This window comes from Cololabis saira, chromosome 16, assembly GCF_033807715.1.
Source record: "Cololabis saira isolate AMF1-May2022 chromosome 16, fColSai1.1, whole genome shotgun sequence".
NCBI lineage: Eukaryota > Metazoa > Chordata > Actinopteri > Beloniformes > Belonidae > Cololabis > Cololabis saira.
The window spans coordinates 25,892,148-25,915,023 of NC_084602.1; the positions used below are offsets into that span (position 1 = coordinate 25,892,148).

Here is a 22,876-nt window from a genome sequence, read left to right on the forward strand (position 1 = left end):
TCTGCTCCCTTCTCTCAACACATAGATGAGCTGTTGAGTCTGTATCTGATGTTCAGTCGTGTAACATCTGGATTTGGGTGACAAGACATCACGTAGCAGGACATTTTGTCAAGTTTCTGTTGGAGCACTGTCAAAAAGTTTTCTGAGTCATTTCTTTGGAGACGGGGATGACATCAATGAAAACGATGACAAATAAAGTTGACGGATAAAGTAATACATTCCCGAATCGTAATGTCCTTTGTTGTCGCGTCTTTAGACTGAGTAATTCATGGATGTGGCAGGAGCTGAATTTTTATTACCCTAGTTGACATCATCAAATAATGTTTTTACTAACAAAAATAACAATATAAAAAACAAATCAGACAAATCTATCCCAAGTACTGGCTGTCTGGTGGCCTTAATACAGCAGTAGCTTCAGCACACAACAAAGGTCTAGAGTAGTATCCACTAAAGCCTCAGTTAGGGCTTCTAACCGTAGTCAAAGCAATATCTGGAAACACTTTTTATTCAGCAACAGCAACGAGGAAAAAAAATCCAGCATCCCAGATTTCAGGCCCAGCATAGCTGCATCAAACCACACTGCCCACCGTGGTCAGGCCTTAGAAAAGTGGCTCACACAGATCCCGGCTCGAGCCAAACGCATCATCCCAGAGGCTACATAGCATGAGAGCGCAACGACCAGAATGATCCCGACCTCGGTCGGAGAGCAGCTCTTGTTGAGGTCATTACCACGGATAACACCCGCACTTCATCCGGTCCATCAGTTTCGTGAATAAGTGCAATAAAGAAGAGGTTTCTCAGAAGAGGAGAGATGCTCAGAAATGTTCTCCTTCAGACTCGGGTCGATGTTGTGATCATTTCGTTTGCGTGAGTAATTGTGTCTGGTCTTGCAGACTGTTCCGGCGCTGGACTGCAGAGCAGGAAAAGAAGAGAGGATAACACGGCACGCCTATTGTTTATTGGATCGATTTAAAAGCGGTGCTGAAAATTATGATTTGTCCTTCACACCCTGCATATTTAGGTTCAAAGCGCTGGACCCAAATCCTCCTTTGTGCTTGGAACACGTGGAGAATATTTGAGCATAATGACATGCTGCTGATTTTAATGAATTCACTTTTAAACACGAAGACACGGCTACATGCTTTAGAAGGAAATAAAATCTAAATAATGAGGGCAAAAGTGAATAGCTTCTTAAGAGGACATTATTTAAAAACACATACATTTTCAAATATTAGAAATGCAAAGGCTGCTGCGCCAATCACCCATGGAAAAAACAAGCATGCTGAAGGCGTGAGAAATGGAAATGCAACAAGTTCTCCTTTGTGAAATGCAGCGTGCTCATACATGTCTGAGCGCAGTTTGATTACACAGACCGGCTATAGGCCTGCAGTCAGGCAGAAGGGCTTGTGGAGCGGCTGAACTGAGGGGCTTTAGGCAAGCCAACAGCAGGCAGGAAATCAGGAAATCAGCAAAGCAGAGTGACAATACCCCAGAGATTAAAGATCAGTTAACCCCCTCCTCTGGGTGGCTGACCTCTTTGCTTGACGACGACAACTTCCTTTTCGTTTTTTTTTTTCTAGATAAGCACACAAATCGGTGAACACGTGCTAACTTTTTCAAACTCAACCTTTCTCACTCTTCCTCTACCTCAAACACACTCCAACAGTCTTGAAATAAGTTGTGTGCTGCAGTTTCAGCCTTTCCAAACATGATCTGGATAAAAATCAACCACTCCTGCTTCAGGTAAACCACGCAGCCAATCAACAGCTATGACTAAAAGACGCTCCGCAGACAGGATGATATAATCTGACAACTGGCAACGTGGGATGACTTCATAAAAAGAGGAGATAAAAGCTGAGGTGGAAGCTCCACCTGGGGGCCTTTTGTACTGACGCTCCTCGGCTTATCACTCTTGCCAACAGGACTTTCACCAGCAGGACACCTGGAGAGCATTTTTTTCGTGCTGGTGGGAGCTTACGCTGAAGGGGATTGGCAAAAGAACTAATAAGGAAAAAGAGGCAAGCCTCAGAAAAAGCAGATAAAGGTAAGTAACCGTTGTTTAATGCAGTCATGATGAGGTTTGATAGTGTTGTGTAAAAGCGGAGTCATTTTCTTGCATTCTCTCTGTTTCTCCGTCTCAAGGCTGGGTTTTCTCTGCCACAGTTAACAAGCCTCGTCATGTCCAGGAAGGGCTTGTTAGGGAGGACAGGTAGACGCAGCCTGGGTTCTTGACTGAGGCGAGTGTGCATGCGTGGGATCCCTACATCCTGCATTCTCTCAGCAAGTCGGGTAAGAATTGACCCATCATTTTTTTAATCTATCATTAGGTCATTCTGAAGTAACGGGATTAAAAAAAAGATATTCTAATCAGTTGCTTTTAACCTGCGGTTTAGAAAGTTATCTGATTCAAAGGTGTACCCTTATCAGCAGCAACAAGAAAGATAATTCAAATTGTGTTTTTTGGCCAATCCGTTTTCATAAGCTTCTTTAGTTTTTACTTGGCCATGAAGTGTTTCCTGAACATTATACTCGTGAAATCCTGAGACTCCTCCTTCCTTGGACTGACATGTTTGGAAAGGAATGCTGTTGTGTCCACGCTCGCCAATCTCCCGCTGTTTCTAAAGTGCCGATAAAACTTTACAGCCCAACAAAGCCTGTTTGCTGAAGTGGCTTACAAATTTACATAGTGTTTCAAGTCACGAACAGCGATCTCATGTGGGCAGAGCTGAAGGGGAGACTGTAAAATCACAGTCGGTGAGCGGATTATCTAATCGACATGCCTGAGTTGATGAACAGAGTTCTGTTTAAGTCAATAAAATGATTACAAGTCACGAAATGCAACAGCTTCCCTCTTTTTTTTCTGATGAAGTTTGAATTTTATTGAAAGAGTTATTATACTGCTTCATTTTAGCCAAAAATGGTTTAAATGTGGTTGGTGAAAATTACACTTAAATCTATAATGTCTATGAGTCAGAGCATGTGAGCGGAGTGGAGCGGCGAGAATTTCCGCTCCTCGCTCACAAAGGTTGTTACCGCTCCGCTCCGCCCTCAAAGTCGCAAAATGCCGCTCCAGCCATAACCGCTCCGCGCTCCAGTAACACTGCAACCCGCTCCGCTCCGCGCAGCGCTCCACGCTCCGCTCCAAAAATGTTTGCATGCATATAAAATGCACATGTTTACCTGAAGCCTTAGATCTAACCAGAGGTGGATGAGAGAGAGAGAGAGAGAGAGAGAGAGAGACTCAGCAAAGTTACGTTCCTTGCAGCCAGTCACGGAGCCGAGAGGAACAATTACGCAGAGCCGACATAGTTTTAAAGTCCAAAAAATAGATATTTACTGACAAGAAAAAATAAGAAAATAATTTCACCTAATGGAATTATCTGGTTTAATAGACTTTTGTTTATTAACCTTTCCCGAAACAATGTTTCATTCACTGTGTGTTCGGGTGTGTGTGTGTGAGACGTGTGGGTGCAGCGGAGGAGAGAGAGGGAGATGCAGGTGTGCGTGTGTGGAAGACCGGTACACGTGTTCAGTTACTTTTCAGTGTGTCCTCCGTTAGTTTCAGTCGTCGGCCCTCACGCGTTTTGTTTGCTCTTATTACATGTTTGTAATAAATGTGCGAGGTTGCACGGACAGCATTTTTCCTCCGTCCTTTTTTCCCTTCACTTTCCCCGGACTTAACGCCGGTTACGAGCCAGAGACCGAATTAAAATACCAGCTCTCCCAACTACGGTTCAGAGATATGACTGGAAAAGAAGAAAGGTAACAGGTAGTTTGTGGAGAGGTGGGATATGTTTGGACACGCATCGGGGCCGTGATATGGGGTAACGGAGCGAAACTGGAGCGGGATGACGCCCCGCTCCAGCCAATCATCCTAGAAAAAAAAATCCCGCTCTGCGCTCCTTTCAAAATTCGCCGCTCCGCTCCGCCGCTCGCTCACGCTCCGCTCCGCTCACATGCTCTGCTATGAGTGCAACGTCACTTTTGGAATAATTGTATCTAATTTAACTTCCACATCCAGAATCTCTACACAACAGTTAATTAAACCCAGTCCCAATTAAATACTTAAGAAAATGTTAGCATGTGTAAAGTGACGGCAATATGATTTCTTGTTCTCTTTTTTTAAATATATGATTTCTGAAAATAGGGAGCGATCCAAGAACTTGCATTTGTTCTTTTGTTTTTCCTGTTTTTGTTACTGGAAGTCTTGAGCAGATTAATAGACTTCCTCTAAAGGATATGCAGCAGGCCACACCTGCATTTATGGGAAGAAAAGGGGATCCGAAGAGTAAATATTTGTAAATGAAGGCTTCAAAGCATTGTTGGAACTCCCCTCGACTGCCAAATAATGCTGAATTTCATTGAACTATAATCAAATACAACAGGTGCAGGCTCTAGACTATGGCGGACGATTCTCATCAAACTGATGAAAACACCCCAAAACTTACACCCGGTGTTGAATACCACAACACGCACAAGCACCAAACTACTATTTGTTAAATCCTAACTGTTTTTTTTCTTGTGTTTTATTGCAGATGGCATTATTCTTTTAGAGCTTCATCACTCCTTAACGATTTGCCGAGAAGAGGGAAAAAAAAAGAAAAACACAGAAGACTAATAAGACTGAAAGTGACATCTAACTCAGCCAGATCTGCCAACATGCCACTTCGGACATCGCTGCACAGGAATCCCTCCTCTGGTCGCTGGCCCAGCAGGATGTCCAGGCGGAGGGAGGTGCTGTCTGTCAACATGATTAGTTTACCACTGGGTGATTTCCGCCACATTTCTCACATTGGAAGCGATGCCCACGCGGACAGCTTTGGGGATCTGTCCTTTCTTAAAATGGGCCACGGCATGCTCCTACAGAGCTCCCAGAGTGAGCAGAACCTCTTCCTGGCCTGCTCGGCGCCTCCGAAGCCCCCTCGTCTGAATCTGGACGAGGGCGCAGAGAGCCCCGACTGGTCTGTCGACCAGAAGAGGAAGAAATGCAGCTCTATGCCACTGCTGGACAGCGAAGGAGGAGACGATGAGGGGGTAAAGGAGGACGGGTACAAAAGAGGAAACAACATTTCCAATCAAACTTCTATGTTTGGACAAGAACGTGCAACTTCCTGCAGGGATGGAGCATTAACAGAAAGTGACAAACCCGCTGGACAGATGGACGAGGAGAGCGGCTTTTCGTTCAGCCTGGACCTGGGCCCTTCGATCCTGGACGATGTTCTCCAGGTGATGGACAAACTACATAGTTAAACACGGTACCAAAGGAGCATCGTGGAAAGATCCAACAATAAGTAGATTGTGAAAAAGACACTTAACTCTCAACACTCCTTGTGTGGACGCAACTCTTAGGGTTTGAACAAGCTGCTATCCTGAAGCAAGGCTTATTGTTTGCATATCTCTAATCCCAGCGACAGATGCACATCTTACTCTTATACTGAGCACATGAACAATGTTGTCCACTGCATCTGTTAAATATTAACCACAATCCTGTTTGAAAAAAGACAAACACAAAGTAAATGTTTCCCTAATATTCAGCCAATGCAGAGGAAGATACAATGTTAGGATTAATAATTGAACTCAAACTTCGGCCCGGACGTTTCAAACTTCTTTTACATTTGCCCATTTGCCGTTCTCCCCTCAAACCCTACAGCACAGCGCTGTAGACGGCTGTTAAGACTTACAGAGTGTTGTGTTTAAGAAAAAGGAAAGCTGAGGCTGAAATCCAAGGTCCTCGAGCTGTGATGTCTTGGCTGGTGGCGTGCTTGCCAATCCATTGTGTGCAGAGGGCAATTTTTACTCCGCACGCATCCCAGAGGCCCCACTCAAAGGTAGACCAAGGTACCCCCCATCTCCCCTTCCCAATAGTATAGTGAAAACAAACACTCAGTTCTGCTTCCAATAAAAGCTAGCCGGTGGTGGCAGATTGGGCAGCGCACCAAGCCAGGCCACAGGTCCAGGACCTTATAAGAAGAAGAGGAATAGTAAAAAAAAAAAAAAAGGCAGAGCAAGCTGTTTTCTTAGCTGCAAATCAGAGTTTGATGCTATCGTGAGTGCTGCACGAGAGGGAAAGTGGTAACGGGTAACATAATACTTCCACATATGCAGGGGGTGTCGAGGGAAGAGGACCAGAGACATCCATTACTGTAGCAGAAGCCCCGATCGGGGATTTAAACGCTACCTTCTGAACAAACAGCCCCCTGACACAAGAGACATGCATGCTGCATCTCTCACGCACTGGCACACGGCTAAAGAGAAACACACATGTCCGTGCATGTCTGCTCACATGGTCAAACTGGGAATCGTGCAGTGGATCTCATCTCGTTTTCCTCACGCATGCAGACAAGAGTGTCAGAACCGCGCTGAAGTTCATGCCTTAGCGGGGGGTTGACCAGACAATGCTGTGGGACAAACCCAGAACCACGCGAATTCCTGAGTGCCCCCAAGGTCACACTGTAAAATATACAAACCACGAATGTCCCACAGATTTGTCTCTGCAAACAGAAACAGCAATGTTTGCGGGTATATTGCAGTATATGTCAGTTTTGGTGTCTCCAGTTTCAAACTGGATATATCTTTGTTTTTTTGTACGTGTTATGGCAACGGCACATTGTGAAACATTTTAATGCCTTGCGTTTAATTATACACAGACTATCTGACATGACAAGGTTGTATAAAAGGTGTAAAAACTCAGAAATCCTGAATTAAACAGGATTTGATATTACCACATCAAACTTTAGATATTGTGGCTAATGAGGCCGGCACAACTCTGAAAAACACCCTTAATTAAAATTATGTGACATTTAATTGCTAACCACAGAGCGTTAACAGGATAATCAGGAGAAGGGCTATTCAGTTGCTCAGATTTCACGTTGGCCATGCCTCCGTTGCTTACAAGGGAAAGAAGCCGAGCGTTGAGCAAGGGTAAAGAATGCAGCGTATGAGAAAAAAACAGGGTATTTCATGTGTCAGAATAAACTGCGGATCCACTGCAAAGAAGACCTTTCACTAATGTGTCCAAATTAACATTTTTTGTTTGCTTTTTTTGGAAAATGTACTGGATTTTTATCACTCCCACAGAGCCAGAATTAAAGAATCAAATAAACTTCAGCTCAACAAATGTCCAGCCACATGACTAATGTAAGAACAAAAGTCCTGTAATTGAGGACAAATTATCTTTTCTGCACTGCAGAAACCGTCCGAACTGCGAAGGATCCCCATCACATCTGGTACTACTTCCCAAAAATCTAAACCTGCTGTCACACAGACTGCTAAGAGACTGTCTTCTCATTGAAGAGTAGCTTTTATTGATTTTTTTTTTTTTTTGTCAGTTAGGAAAAAAAAAACACTGTTATTATCGTTTTGGCAAATATGAGACGTGTCCTTCAACTGTAACCGTTTTCCAAGTGCAATCTAGAGCTACTGAAACACGATTCATGCCGTGACTTGAATTTACACACTCGAGGAACTTCGCTGAATTGAGTGTTTATGTTGTTCGTATCATGTATCTGTCACAGGTCAGAACATATCATCAAGCTGTCAGTGGTTGGAATCAAGCAAGTCCACAACAGCTATCCTCTCATATGACATTTTGGAGGAACTGGGTGTATTTGAACACAACACAATAAATCAGAAACTCTGATCCCACCATGAGGATAAATCTTTGTGTGCTTAAAGATAATATCCACAGAGATCTGGGATAAATCAATGTCAGTAAAACCAGTTTTTTGTTGTCCGTTTTTAACTTCCCATCTAAATTCCTAAATCAACTCTTTTAAGACATCCCTTGTGACTTTTGAGAGGGAACCTTAAGTGATTTTTGAGTCCTTTTTCACACCAAACCAAACTTAGCAGATCCCTTCAAACTAAGTGCTTTTAAGTGCAATATGGGGTATGCTTTAACTTCATAAATAATTCTTCAATGGGACTAATATTTGGGATTTATATGTGATGTAGGTTCATTTTTCAATAAATACAATGTAACTGATGAAAAACTTGAAGTAAGATGCAGTGGTTTAGTTGTTATTCTGTAGTTTATAGTCGACACATTTAGACATATCCTAAACCAACAATCATTTTCAGAATCTATAAACTTTTCTCATGAATTTAGCATTACTGCTGTTCCATTCTAATGTTGTCACAGCCTGTCAGAGTCCATCTCATGCACTCAAACCTACAATACATTGACAACAGCAACTATAACATTAGAAACCTAACAGTTAAGTCGTAATACCAACAATAAGAATTAGAACACAAGTCAGTGAAAAACACAGAAAGCTGCTCATATTCTTCCTAGACAGCAACAACCTCCCACCAGAGCAGCGTTCAGGGAAGGCTTGAGTGTCCCGGCAGCATGGCCACATCCAAAGCATGTCATCCAGACATGAAAGGATATTTTTGGTGAGCGTGCACTTTTCAAGCACTAGCAAACCGACAGACAGGAAAAGCAACCCATGAATAGTTGATCGGCCGCCTCTGGTTTGTGTCGTGACAACCCTGCGATGACTCTGGCTCTCCATAGAAGAGGCAGGCACGGAGAGTTCCTATTTCATTCCTTTGCTATGGATTCATCTGATATACTATGGTATGTATTAGGCAATGAACAAAGCGAGTATTGATGGCATCATTCCTCTGGGGGCCCAAGAAAAGAAGTCTGGCAGAGACAAAGCGCATGTCAAGATAATGAGTCCATATCTTAGTCTGAGCCATTTATTAATCAGACTCTGGAATCCATAGTTAGCCGAACATACGAGATCCTCTTTATGAAGCTGCAAGTTATTCAGGACATTTATTGCATGGACAGGGTCTGTGTGTGGCCACACAGACTACAAATAATTAAAAAAACTATTGTTTTCTTTTCCTGTGTAGAGGTGTTTTCAGACCCTACTTTAATCAGAGCCCGTTTGCTTTAGCAGCTGGATACAGTGCAAGGCAAAAATAAATATCTCCACTTGATGAGAAAAAGCTTCTCTCCTTATTTTCCTCATTTCCCAGTCTGACACAAAGACACGTCATTGTACCGAGGGGTTAAGACAAAACTAAGAACAAAATAAGATACTTTGGCCAAAAGAAAGGCTTTTAGCAAAGTATCAAACCAAACTTCATCAGCTATATGCTTGCAAGATTTACAAGCACATACAGCGCATGCACACACCCTCATACACATGCATACATGTCTACGTGTGAACACACACTTATCTAGGAGCTACCATCGTGCATAAGAGATACAAACATTCCACCAGGGTACTAAGATCTAGATCAGTATTGATAAAGAATCAAGGACAAGATCCCTCTCCTGTAGACAAACCAAAAGTGCATTAATGTGTTACTTTTTAATTTACTTAATGGCTCATAAGGTGCATTCTTGCGTAAGAAACAATCTGCTTAAGAGCAAGCTTTTAAACTGAGAAGATTAAGTCATACAGTGCAGAATCTGGCATCAAAATTTATTTTATGGATAATAATGTCAGTGGTGTAAAATAAGCATATTATTCATCTTTAGAGAAATCTCACTTTAAAATGGTAAGAGTTAAAAAAAAAAAAAAAGGAGAAACAATTATCAGCAGCATGTATGGCATGTGTTACTTATTTTCCAAAATCCTAAAGACATTTATGAAACATTAGCATAAATTAAATGAAGATACTTTAACCCAAACATTACCATAATTTGTTCATGTCAATCTTTCTAATGGAAAAACACAAATTCCTTCAGGTTACCTGAAACAGGAATAACTGACAAACTGTAAAAAAATGCCACAGCACATGTAAAATGACATTTTTATTTATTTTTTTAATCCCCTCACGTGAAACGTTTTCTATGTAATATGATGAAATCCTATCCTTGTGGTCTTTTAAACTTTATGATGTTAAAACTCCAGATAAATTATAATAAACAATAAACACTCAAACTCTCTGTTGGAGTCCATTTCAACACGTGACGCCTCCTCCCTCTACTACTGAGGGAATTAACAAGTTTAAATATCACCTAGGGATGGCAATTACTACACATTACTGACAGAAAAGAACATTCTGGACTGTACAGGACAGATTATGTAGCCTTATTCAATAAATGATTAACCTTTACCATATGTTATATCATGCCATCAGAAATATTTTGGGTTCAATTTTTATGGTGAGTTTATGCATGTAAGTAACACTCATGCATATTTATGAGAAAAATACTTACCGCAATTTATGATTCCTGGAGTTAATGGGCCTGCAGAATTTTAATACTAACTTTTGCTGTTTTGAGTACAAATAATAAAACGTCTAAATTAAAGATGTCAAATTGTTTTGGGTTATAAACACTCACCGGCCACTTTACTGGGTGCACTACTTTGGGCCAGAGTTTAAATCTGTGATTGACCCATTTACCTTTAAAAAACAAAAAATAAATAAATAAATAAAACTGCTTACAACACACTCCAGTTAAATTATTATCTGAACGGGCACCTCGGGCAAGGTTCAATCTGATAGTTTATGTATATGATTAACATTAAGATTGTAAATGCATGGTACTTGTGATATTGATATGATACATGTTGATACTGCAATGAAAAATGTTTCAATATATTGTGCAGCAGGGTATTTTTTCAAAATAAACCCATAACCTTCAACACAAGTAGGTGTTTTATTAACTTTTTTTCCCTTTTACTGATGCCTTGTTTAAATGCTGGATCTGAATGTATTATTATGACCCTGATGAAGCCCACAAACCAAAACGTGGTGGTCAAACATTCAGTTTGTTCTATATCCTACGAATGTGCTGACGCCTCGACTTCTTAAAACACTTTTTCCCTTACAATGCCCCCTGGAAGTAGGTGAAAGGTCAAGTGCCAGAAAAACCATTTACTTTTTATCTTCCACAAAGGTCAGATTGACAGAAACATGAAAAACGTTTGCAGCAACCGCAACCTTGTGAGACACGCCTGTTAAATACTCAATTGTGCAGAGACTTTTTTTCCCCCCAAAGATTTGATTTAACACTTAATAGATGCAGTACACATCCGCTTTCTGGACAGGCAGTCCAGCAGCTGCCTCTGTGAGAGCTGTCACACCTCTGGACAGTTAGTTATGTTTAACCTTGAGCACAAAGAATTTGTGTTGTAGCTCCTCTGCTCCATTTAACCTATCCCATTTGTGCAAAATCCATTTAAGCCAAACAGAGAGGGAACTAAAGTTTAAACTGATGTCATCTGTATCTCTAAGCTCCCTGTAGGAAAACCTTGACTAGCAGAACACTTTCCATGGATGACGTGAGAGCAGCGAGTCTCCACTGCTCTCCTCCTATGTGACTGCAGCTGGCTGATGCTCTGGAGAGGAGAAGGCACCAAGGGAGGTCTCAGATTTTTAGATCCTTCGTTACGTCTCTCTCTTTCTGAAATGTCCACTGATCCCAGTTCCGCTGTGGATCAACAGTTATCATAATATCTACATTATGATATGCGACATGCATTTAAATTGAAGGCTAGTACTAAAAATTACACAACCTTAGTATTATTTTCATTCTTGGTTGAGGAACAAAAAAGTTGATGAAGCCATCAGCTTTGCATATTAGTTTAGCAAACCGAGTAACCATAACAACATTTAAAAAGATTAGCATGACAAGTCCCAGCGTGCAGGCTCAGTGTCAGACTCCAGCTCGGAGTAGGAGGTCTGACACCACACACTGGGTTGAGGGGTGAAACCTAGTTCAGCAGCAGCTCTACACACACAGAGCAAAGCCTACTGATGAAGCTTGCACATAGTTCCAAGAGTGAAGATGAAGAATTAACATGACTTTATAATAATCTACCGGGAAGAAAACAACATATTTAAATTCTCAATGAATACAGCTTGATTTGATTTTGGACCATTTGATTTGAAAAGGAAAATTACAAAAGGCAGCATGCTAGAGTAAAAAAATGTTTAAACATTTAAATGAACACAGCTTAAGTTTGGTTGAGTAAACTATGGCCAATAGGTACATCTTTCATATTCAAAATTTCAAATTCAAAAATTGCATCCCTGCAAAATCCCTTATATAGAAATGTCAGTAATAAAAATGAAAAAAATACCATGACATCATAAACAGAACCACAGCCACAAAGTCATTTAGCACCAGTACCGACATTCAGTCAGCCTCACGTGCCACACAACCATCTGTGCACACCGCCCCCCCTGGGCTGCTGCATGAAGTGCAGCATTCCTGGGGTCTCTCAGGCCTTTTTTTGTTAATGAGCGGCCAACCAGGGGCTCTAGGCCAGTGCTGGGCCAGCGCCTCACCACTCCAAAACAAATAAATTGAGGTCCACTTAACCAAACACACTGTGCAAGGCCAGATGAAAGGAGTGCAAGTACTGGAGCAATATTTGTACCGCTGATATAAAAATAAAAGCTCACAACGTTTACATACTTCTTTTTGTGGGGAATCCAGTATTTGTGTTGGAGCCAGGCTTCGCGATACAGGGCTGACATGCTTTATGAGAGTGAGAGGGATTACAACAATGCATTTTTGTGTTGTACGAGTACCTGTGAGGACGTGAACTGGCCAGACTGAAATGCTGCAGGAACGACCTCGGGCTGTCCTTCAAGCCAAGATATCTTCAAGGGGTTGTTACTCAGTCCAATTTCATTTTTAACAGCCAGCTCCTAAAATAAACACATTCATGAATAAAATGATCTGACATGGGATGTTTGGATGGGTTTATCTGCCAGTGTATTTTTAATATGAATAAAACTTCCTGACCTCTGTTAAAGTTGCAAAGTATCCATTTTTTCAAGACATTGGTATAAAACACGGCATGAAAATCATACTATCATTGAAAGACTCTCTACAGAGCAACTGGTTCTGTAGTTCCCAAACAAAATGAAAAACAAAGTGGTTCTCTGTTCGCCATACTAAAACAGTAAAGATGACAGAACCAGTTCTGAGATTGCAATAGACTGTCAGATATGTTTTCTGGTGGGGAAAACATGTCTTGGTGAAATGAAGCCACAAAAAAAGTCATGTCAAAAGGCCTTACAAGGCCAGATGATGGGGAGCAATGACTTAAAGGGGACCTATTATGAAAAACACGTTTTTTTCTTGTTTTAACATATATAAAGTGGTCTCCCCTCACCCTGCCAGCACAGAAAAGATGGAAAGCAACCGAATTCTGCAGGGTCTGTACACCCCGCCCGGCTGAATCTTCCAGTGTCATGTGATTTCTACTATCACATGCGCCTATCGTTACGTAACGATAGGCGCTGATTTCCATAGATCGGCCTCCGCTGCTGAAACCACGCCCACAACTAACTCCGCCGGCCAGAGCTTCAGCCATTGTTCCGAAGCGGTGACTGTTTCCACAGCGAGGGACAGTTTTTGCATCGACATTTACCCTCACAAAAGGATCAGTTTCCACAGTACGGACCCGGCAACTGCAAACGAGTCAGCGGTAAGTGACGTTATTTTTTTAATGTTATTTATATTGGTCTACAAGTATGATCTTTGCATGGGCTAAGTATTTAGCTTAGCTCCGGAGCACCGGGGCCATTCACTGGACCGGACCGGTGAGGAGCCCCGGTGGCTCCAGTGTTACGGAGTGTTAGGTAACAGCAAAGCTCTATTAGTAATACATTTTTCTTCTGTTTATGGTTTCAGATCTTCCAAGCAATGCATCTGCAATAATAGTGCATACATGTTATTTATATACAACTTATGTTCTTTTATTTTTTTAACAATAAAGTTGCCATTTGTGAACCTTCAGTGTTGTGATTTCTTTAAGCTGGGCATACACTGTGCGATTATCGGCTCGTTTTGAGCCGATTTTCCAGTCGTGCAACTTTTTTTTTGATCGGGCCCGATTTTGACCCAATCGTTTGTCGTGCCTCGTGCAGTATACGTGGGGTAACGACGAGAGATTAACACCTCACGACGAGCTCCCGATCACAAATCGTGAGGTCGCAAGAAAATCAAGCATGTTTGAAATCCTGGTCGCTCCTCGTGAAGGAATCGCACAGTAGAAGCAGCTGCGACCCGATTTGCCTCATCCTTTCACAGAGAGCATGCGCAATCTCTGATGTCACGTCAAAAACTATTATTTGCAGTTTAAGTGTTGCAAATTCACATTACAAATCATGTTTTAATAGCAAAAAAAGACCGCATTTCCACGTACGGTGCGGGTCGCCGCGTACCCTGCGCCGTAGGCTCTGCGTTGGTGTAACGCGGAACCATAAATCACCCTTTAGTGTGTGCGCTGTCTGCTGAACTCTTTTTTCTCTTCTCATTTTGCTGGGACGCCGGGTTCCTCCGCCGAGACACAACTTTTGCGGTATGCGTTCTTTGTTGTGTCAAAAAATGATGCGCAGTGCACACACTCAATCAGAAACGGTACAGATATTTTGGGATTTTTTAAATATATATATATATAGCCTATATAATTATAAAAAAATAAAGGATCCCATAACCTTTGATCAGGTGGGCAGGACGCACGTTTGGGTGTGGGAACAGCCTACCCGTGCCCACAAAACCGGCCTCGAGTTCCAGTACACAGAGGTCCGACGGGAGGATTATGATCGTATAGTGTGAGCAGACGGGTCGCATCCGAGCATCGGCTCGTACAGTGTGAGACCATAAATCGTGGGCTCTAAACTTTTGAACTCCGCGATCTAGTCGTGCAGTGTGAGATGGGGCAGTCTCATACGATTTAAAATATCGCACAGTGTATTCCCGGCTTTACAGTTAACATGATTCATTTGTCTTGTAACATAAGAAATTAAATGATGAGAAATCAGAGTAAATAACTGTGGTGTACCTGTTTAGAATTCAATTAAATCTTCCTGTGTGAATTATTGTGAAGACGAGGTGACCTGGATCCTTATTCAGGTAACTAAAGGCTGATTTATGGTTCCACGTTTCACCAACGCAGAGCCTACGGCGTAGGGTACGTGTCGATTTAACGCAGAACCGTAATTCAGGCTTTAAGATCCGTTTACACCGTGTAACTGCATGCGAGCGTCCGACTATCGCGTCGAGCTGCGTGACATCGGACGCTCTCTGTCCACACTGAAACCGTTAAACTCGTGGCCAGTTAGGACAGTCCAATACAAAAAAATAAAGCAATGGAATTGATTTTTGTCACAGAAGCTTCTCGCATGGGACACGCTTTGTGTACGCAGCCGGCTCTTCTGCCCGGAGGCTTTGTTCCCTCCCCTGCTACACATCATTCAAGCAGCCAATCAGCGCAGAGCCTCATTATCATAGCCCCCCCCGCCCATCAGAATCACTCACAGAAAAGGAGGCTAGAAGCGGTAAAACTAGAGACATGGCCCACAGGCTGAATTTCTGATTTATGTAGAAAAGACAAGCTTTAGATTGTTTTTAAGACATTCACGGCCTGTTTAAAATAGACATTAAATGCCATAATAGGTCCCCTTTAAAGGGGGCCTATTATGGCATTTAATGTCTATTTTAAACAGGCCTTGAATGTCTTCAAAACAAGCTTTTGATTGTGCTGATTGGCTGCCTGAATGATGCGATACACCGCTACGAAAAAATGGCGGAAGCTCCAGTCGGCGGAGTTAAGCCTGAATTATGGTTCTGCATTAAATCGACGCAGACCCTACGCCGGAGGCTCTGCGTTGATGTAGTGCGGAACCATAAATCAGCCTTTACACGTGTCATGCATGCGATGCGAACGAGCGTCAGCGACAAAATCAATTCCATTGCTTTATTTTCTATTGGACTATCCTAACTGGCCGCAGCGACGCAGCGCGCCGTTTTGAGCTGAACATTTGTCGGACGCGCTGCTTCTATTTTCTTCCTGTCGCTGGCGTTGAAAGCCGGTTGAAAGCGCTGTAGGAAACGGTCACGGATGAGGAACGGCGGATCCAGTTAGTTGAAATGAGAAGTTATCTCTATGATTCCTCCTCATTTCACTACAAAAACCTCAATAAAGGGGCAGCTGCTGGAGGGAGATGGACAGAGAGCGTCCGATGTCAAGCAGTGCGATGCGATAGTCGGACGCTCGCATGCAGTTACACGGTGTTTAGTTGTGGGCGTGGTTTCACACATCGGAGGCCAAAGCTCTGCTCCTGTCGTGACGTCACGACACGACAGGAGCAGAATCTGAACGGCTCGTAGAAGTCACATGACACTGGACGGCTCATCCGGGCGGCTGTACAGACACTGCAGAATTTGGTTGCTTTCCTCCTTCTCTGAGTTGGCAGGCTGAGGGGAGACCACTTTATATATGTTTAAGCAAGAAAAAACGAGTTTTTCATAATAGGTCCCCTTTAAACTCTTCCGTTTGACAGTTGCAATCAGTTCAGGCATCACTAAAACAGAGTGACTGACATCACTTCAGGTCAAACACCAAGACTGACCCAAGACCTCGAGACAAGTCGCTAACAAAACTGGTTCCACCCAAATGTTTCATTAACATAATTTATTACTGAACAAACAAAACAGATTGAATCGGGTACTTACAGCAGCTCTCACGGATGAAAACTCCACCACAGCACTTCCTTTTTTCTTACTTGATAAAATAACATTCAACACATCCCCATACTAGAAGACAAGAGAGGAGAAAAAAAGAAGAAAGTCATATAAAAGAAGAAAGACACAGACCATTGGAATTACCATTTCCTTTCAACTCATAATTCATAACCATGAAAGCAAAGCATATGCAGATTTGCAAATTCAAAGCGTTGCTGGATGTGAGACCCTTCGGGAATACAAGGTGGGATTCAGGTGTTTACAAATGATATATACGTCATAAAGTATCTTGTAAAAATTTTATTCAGTCTTAAAAGAGACCAGAAGCTACACTGGAAGTTATTATTGTAGCTTAAACTCCATATAGTGACAAACATTTCTAGTCACAAATCAAAGCAAAGCGTATCTGAAGTATTTTCTAATCCGAGAGTGGCGGTTAGATGAGGGTCGGAAAAAAACATTATGAGCGGGACACAACCCGATCCATTTTAAAGTGAGAAAAGAGCAGAGCAAATCCCTCAAGTTCAGGCTGGGTGGATTACTAAAATAAAAAGGCATCTTATCATTAACCTCTTCCGTATTAGGGTCGGACTTTGGAGCATTGAGTGGGAGGGACAAGGCTTTTAAGAATCTCATCCTGGACAAATGCAGCTTTCTGGGAACTGGAAAGTCCAGGAATACTTAGTGAGGACACTCTCAAGCCAGCCAACAGTGACAAAAGAGACTCTCAAAAGGCTTCTATTTCATAAAATATAAATATCTTAACATATTTTTACCCCTGAAACATGATTATGAGAAGCCAAAGTACACAAGTCTACACATGTACCCATACACATAACCGTACTTTCCCACACAGAAGTGGCTATTTCTACTTGCTCATATTATTAACTGTCCCTCACTGGAGCTTTCCATCTCAAACTATCTTTTTTTTTCCAGAAAATTATAATTATTAAAGGAACAACACTTTTTCCCACAGTTTTTCCACTCCCTCCTGGCTCGAACAAACCAAATGTATGCGTGCAGGGCCAGGGGGAAACTTCAAATACCTTTTACTTGCCAGCTTGACGTCACTGACACTTGCCCTATCCTCTTTTCAGTCCAACCTGAGCCCCACCAAAAGCCCTAGCGGAGGATCGCGGCAGTAGGTTGAGCCTGGTTTGCATGAGAAGCGCACATTTCCTCATGCCTCCCTTGGCACTGCTTAATCACCTGGTAAGAGGGGCACAAACAATGCTGTGCGTGGCTCTTAAAGGGCACTCCAACATTGCCCTCAGCACTTTCACTGCTACAAAACTTAATAGGCCTTGTTTAAAGGGAAGAGTAAACAATCTACAGCCCTGATGTCATGCAGACCTCAAATATTACTGGATTCTGTGAGCAGGTTTGTTATGATGAAGCTGTATCTTAGGACAGTAACTAACCACATGTATGTTGCTCTGTTGGTAGATCATTGATTTAGAAACACACAGGCCCAATTTTAAGCTTGTTTTTTTTTCTTTCTTCTAATAAATGGTATTTGGAGAATCCTGTGAGAAGGGTAATGCAGCTGTCGTGGAAAATAGGACAGAAAATAGACTTGAAAGAAGTGACACTGCTCTGGATGCTGAGAAAGGAAGTTATTCCAAAATGTAGCCTAACAATGTTCATATGTGTAATTATATTCTTACAAAATAAATAAGATTGAAAAAAGGAAAAATACTGGAGACTTGACTTGTAAAGATCACCAGGGGCCACAGAAGAACCCTTATCTTGACCTCTACTGAAGTGTTTTGTTAGGTCTTGCAGCCCGACTCATTGTCACGATGCTCACCTTATGCAGCAGTTCAGAAAGAAGGTCCCGAGAGTAACCTCCATTGTTCTCATCCTCTTTTTTACATTTCCACTTCAACTGGCAGAAGTAAAGAGAAAGAAAACAAAAAAGAAGAGGCGAATATTAGACACGGGAATCTTCAAATCTAAAAAAAAAAGTGCAAGAAAATGCCTAATCTATAGAGCACAACTAATTAAGCTCAGCTGCGAGGAGGCAACGCGTGCCAGACGGGCTTGGCTCTGATGAAACACAGTACTTAAAACACCTCAGGACTGACTGGAGCTGAAGGAGAAAAGGTTTATTAAGCTCTTGGAACATCACCACGGAACCACCTGTGAGACCTGCAGTCAATTTCCATTCATACCAAGGGTGCTGGACCAACGGGTGAAACCTAACACAGATGCCTGCGCCAGAGAATGCAGCGTGATTCACCTGAATAACTACAGTACAATTCACCAGATGAAGGAGCAACACTAGAAAAAGTTATCCTTATCAATTCCATAATCATGCTTTTCTTCCCTTTCAAAGGCTCAAAATGGACTTAAAGCTAGGGTCTACGATTTTACATATTGTACATTTTTATCAAAATCATTTAAAAGGGTGTTATGGTCCAATAGTGTTACCTATGAAATATTATTAGCAAAAAGAACCAAAATGAGGGAGTTTGTGTGGGGAGTAGGTGTCTTTTTTTTTTTTTTTAACTCAAGATCGTAGACCCAACTTTAAACTGTCATTTACAAAGTCTTGGGGCTACTTAACTGTCATTTTAAGCTGTGCACAATTAATTAAGTAATAAATAAAAGTTTTGAAAGAAACCCAGGAGTTTCTACATTTTCTTTTTCCCAAAACAGGTTTCTGCTCACTCAAGCAGAATTTGTGTAAGCAAAGGCCCTGCCGACCTTAATATGCAATTCAAATCAAAAACAAACATCCTCTAATCATCTTAAAAACGCAGATAACAGAGGTTTCATGCTGCTAATCTAAGATACCTCGTTTTTGAATCACAATCAAAGTAAAAAAAAACAAAACTCTTTATTATTTTATTTATTTTTATCTCTATTGTCTTTGCACTATGTAGTATGGACTGAGATTTATATTGGTCTGAAATCTCTTATTTTGTATTTATTTCTATACCTATTGTGAGATGAGAAGCTGGTGGGTGGGCTGGGGGTGGGTTTACCATTGTTCATACTATATGTTTTTATATGCCTTGAATGCATGTACATTCTGAAACAAAAAAATCAATAAACATATGTTTAAAAAAAAAAAAAAAAAAACTATTGTGGTAATTGGTCTTTATAAATAGGGCGCGATACTGCATAATATGGCATCTTTAAGTGATGCAAATGCATCTTTACATAGAACTTGTTAAATATCCATATTCTATTGATTTTCTACATATTTTACATAAATGACTATACACTTGCTTTCAGCATGACGGTTACCTCACATTAGGCAAAATAATCAATCAAATTCTTTTTTGTTTGCTTCCAGTACTATCACTAAATGTTGACGTGAGTTCCCAAACTCCCTACGATGAAATACTGAGTCATTTATAATATCCATGTACAAACCACAGCAGAATCTAGCCAACTTTGCTGCAACTGTTGAGAGTAGCATAATGAATGGCAAGCACGATGTGTTGGTTCAGCTCCAGCATTCTGTTCACTGTCAGAGAAACAGGATTTCTGGGAATTTTCAAGCCTACATAGCATCTTTGACCAACAATTACTGTTAAAAATGCACACCCCCCTTCCAACGGCAGTTTACTCTGCCCACTGATAACCGTATTACTCATTAATCTTCCGAGTAATCTTCAAGTAATTGTGTGATGTGATGTCTAGGGTTTCAGCCCACAACACTGGCACGCTGCTGTGTTTGATCACAGTTAGAATGAATGTTCAAATCAGACAAATAGTACTGGGAACAATCCAACTGGCAAGTGGCTGAAAATTACTTCAAGGCCTAATTGCCTTCAATAAATAAGAATTTTAAAGCAAGTCATGATGAAAGTTCATATTTTTTAACGCAACATCCCAAGACAGATCTAACCTTTCGTGCTCCTTCTAAATTACTCTTTTTTTTTTGGACATAGTTGTTGTAGACTTCAGGCTACAGAATTAAGTGAAAATGGAAAATCTGCACAAGTATTTTTTGTCTTGATAGTGAAATAAACTCGGGAGTCTCTGAGATAGAGCTATGTCATAACCTTCCCATGTCCATGCAACTGACAGTCTGGCTGCTGTTTGTTTTCATAGCTGAATACACAAACGTCAGGGACTACACTGCTACACTAGATGGCTATCAAATTTTAAACCAGATTTAATGTATAAACACATTAGCTAACATCCCCTGTGTCAGCTAATACAGGCAGATCCGGCCGTTTCCAGGAGGAAATATAATAAGCCTTCTCTTGGCATAGATACTGGTCTCCCGACGATATTGCGCCTACTCTGGAGAAATGGGCATTAGAACAACGCACGTGCTCAGCACTGTGACTCTATGCGGTCTCCAAATAATGAATCACAAATGGCTAGGGGTCGTACGACATTCCCACTGAGATTTTGTTACGACTTTCACTCAGATGGAACCGTCTTGCTTAATAATACTGTGACACCCCCGTTTCCTGTCCAACTGCAGCCTGCACCCTAACCTCCTTGACGACCAGTTTAACTTGCTAAATAAAAGCTCCTAGTTGTGAGACTTACCTTCAATTTGGGGGTGGCATTGCTCTTGGAACATCTCTCCACTCCCGAGTCTGAGAAAAAAGCATTGGGGGAGTTAAGAAAGTGAAGTGAACAGACAAAGAAACAACTGTTGTTTTAAAACGTGTTACTCAAGAGTGTCAAGAGCACATAGGCACAATTTTAAAATGTTGGTCGCGTGTTTTCCGGACAGAGCCCTGAACATAGGATGGTTGAGTGCGTGCAAATGTAAGAGGCTCAGAATAAGTGCCGACTATGAGTGAGTAATTGTTCAGCCAGGAAAAATGGGGGTCAAGTATACAACTCCGTAAGAGTGCATTGCCTTTTACAACAAATATACCAAGATGTGAAAGTTTGACTGACAGTTATTTGTGCCGTGCTTGGTGCTCGACATTCCACTCTGCAAAGTTTGCCATACTGCCAAGAAACTAATATTAGATCCCTTCTCATACAAGTTCGGTTATTGTTATTGTCCATTACTTGAATAAGTTTTGGTGAACCACAGGGTGCCTCGTTGCTGCTGTGGCCGGGCTGACATTACGATGGCTGGGAAAGAGGGAGGCTCACTCAAAAGGGCTTTCAGAGCCGTAAAAAGACTTAAATGAATCAAAACGGGATTTATCGTGGCAGAGCATGGCTATGCTGAAATTGTCTGGTTAACCTAAACTGGCAGCAATTGTTGGTGGCAGAATCCTTTAAGCAGATGTACTTCTCTGAGCGTAGTCTCCCGTCTGTTGTTGCCCTTCTCTTTCTCTCTGGATCTGCTCTCTGATGAGTCTCTGCTCTTCTTCAAGCTGTCTGGATCCTTCTTCTCTTAAGCGGGCAATCTTCCAGAAACAGAGATGCATAAAATACTGTAATGTTCACATGTATCCCTGCAGATTTTGCAAAACACACTATTTTGGTACAATATATATGTGATCTATTACTCCATGTTGAAGCCATCATATTTCGTCAATTTAGGCAATAACGTCTTCATGTAGACAGAAAATAAAACGATGCATACTATCGATTACCTCCTCTGAGCAAAGCACACAAACCCAAAATGTAGGTATTAAATCACATTAAGAGAACAGGACTCACCATGGAAGCACACAAACACAACTTCCATTTATCACTTTTATTCTGAGCAAAGTCATATCACTAAACCCGTGGGTTTAGTGATAAACATGAAATATTGATCCTAAAAAGTTCCTTCAAATAAATTATTTGATCCCAAATCAGGGTTTTTGAAAGATTTCAGCCCCATCAGAACTATGTCTTTGCTGAAAAACAGAATAAAAGCACCTGCTTGTGTTTCAGACTTTCCTGGATGGACATGAACACTTTGTTTCCAAGTCACAGCTGAGTCCTAGATGATGGTGAAATTTTTATTTACCGGTATCTATTGTTGTTTCTTGTTCTCTGCAATATTTGATGAAGTACTGCCACTGATGTAATGTCTATAAATATTCTCACCTCTTCTTCAAGTGTTCTAGTGATCTGCACCTCCTCCTGGCTCTGAGCTTCTGCCCGTCGTTCTCTGGCCTCCAAGTCTGTCACGACAACGCAAATGCTTACACACACACTCCTTACATCTCATATTGAATTAAGTTAATTTTTTTCTTAGGAGCAGTCTTTGATGTGATACTGTAAATCCACGTTCACCCAGTCTCTCAAAAACTAATTTTAATATAATAAACATTTCCATAAACAACAACAAATACCAGTAGCTAAGCAAATTGTGCAGCCTGGATGTGGATTTGGAAAGTGACTCACCAAGTTTAATTTTCTTCCTCTTGTCATCAAGTTTCCTATTTCTTTCTTCTGCTTGTTTCTTAGCAGCACAGATCTTGTCGTAGGCAGCCTGCAAACAGAATAGGCCATCAAATTAAATTTGCTGGCAATGTGGCTGAAATTTTAGGATAT

The 22,876-nt window shown here is 41.5% G+C and overlaps 2 protein-coding genes across 4 annotated transcripts in view; one reads left to right on the forward strand and one right to left on the reverse strand.

The window, feature by feature from the left end:
* Positions 1-22,876, reverse strand: part of dnajc17 (DnaJ (Hsp40) homolog, subfamily C, member 17) — a 37,806-nt gene that overhangs the window by 6,900 nt on the left and 8,030 nt on the right. For both annotated transcript variants that reach the window (XR_009784292.1, XM_061744497.1), the window contains exons 4-10: positions 22,727-22,814; positions 22,427-22,503; positions 21,678-21,795; positions 20,972-21,021; positions 18,264-18,341; positions 16,445-16,525; positions 12,508-12,627 (exon numbers count right to left, since the gene is read on the reverse strand). Coding sequence is in view for 1 of the 2 variants with exons in the window: in XM_061744497.1 (XP_061600481.1) it covers positions 12,508-12,627; positions 16,445-16,525; positions 18,264-18,341; positions 20,972-21,021; positions 21,678-21,795; positions 22,427-22,503; positions 22,727-22,814 (612 nt within the window). In the remaining variant the exon portion in view is untranslated. The remainder of the gene's footprint in view (positions 1-12,507; positions 12,628-16,444; positions 16,526-18,263; positions 18,342-20,971; positions 21,022-21,677; positions 21,796-22,426; positions 22,504-22,726; positions 22,815-22,876) is intronic.
* LOC133462948 (cdc42 effector protein 2) lies at positions 1,399-10,595 on the forward strand. 2 transcript variants are annotated; one of them, XM_061744498.1, is made up of 3 exons: positions 1,399-2,044; positions 2,143-2,289; positions 4,536-10,595. In XM_061744498.1, exon 3 carries the CDS (start codon positions 4,660-4,662, stop codon positions 5,248-5,250), a length of 591 nt encoding a protein of 196 aa, XP_061600482.1. In that variant the 5' UTR covers positions 1,399-2,044; positions 2,143-2,289; positions 4,536-4,659; the 3' UTR covers positions 5,251-10,595. The 2 variants fall into 2 exon arrangements, with proteins under 2 accessions (XP_061600482.1, XP_061600483.1); XM_061744499.1 differs by having other exon boundaries at positions 2,164-2,289.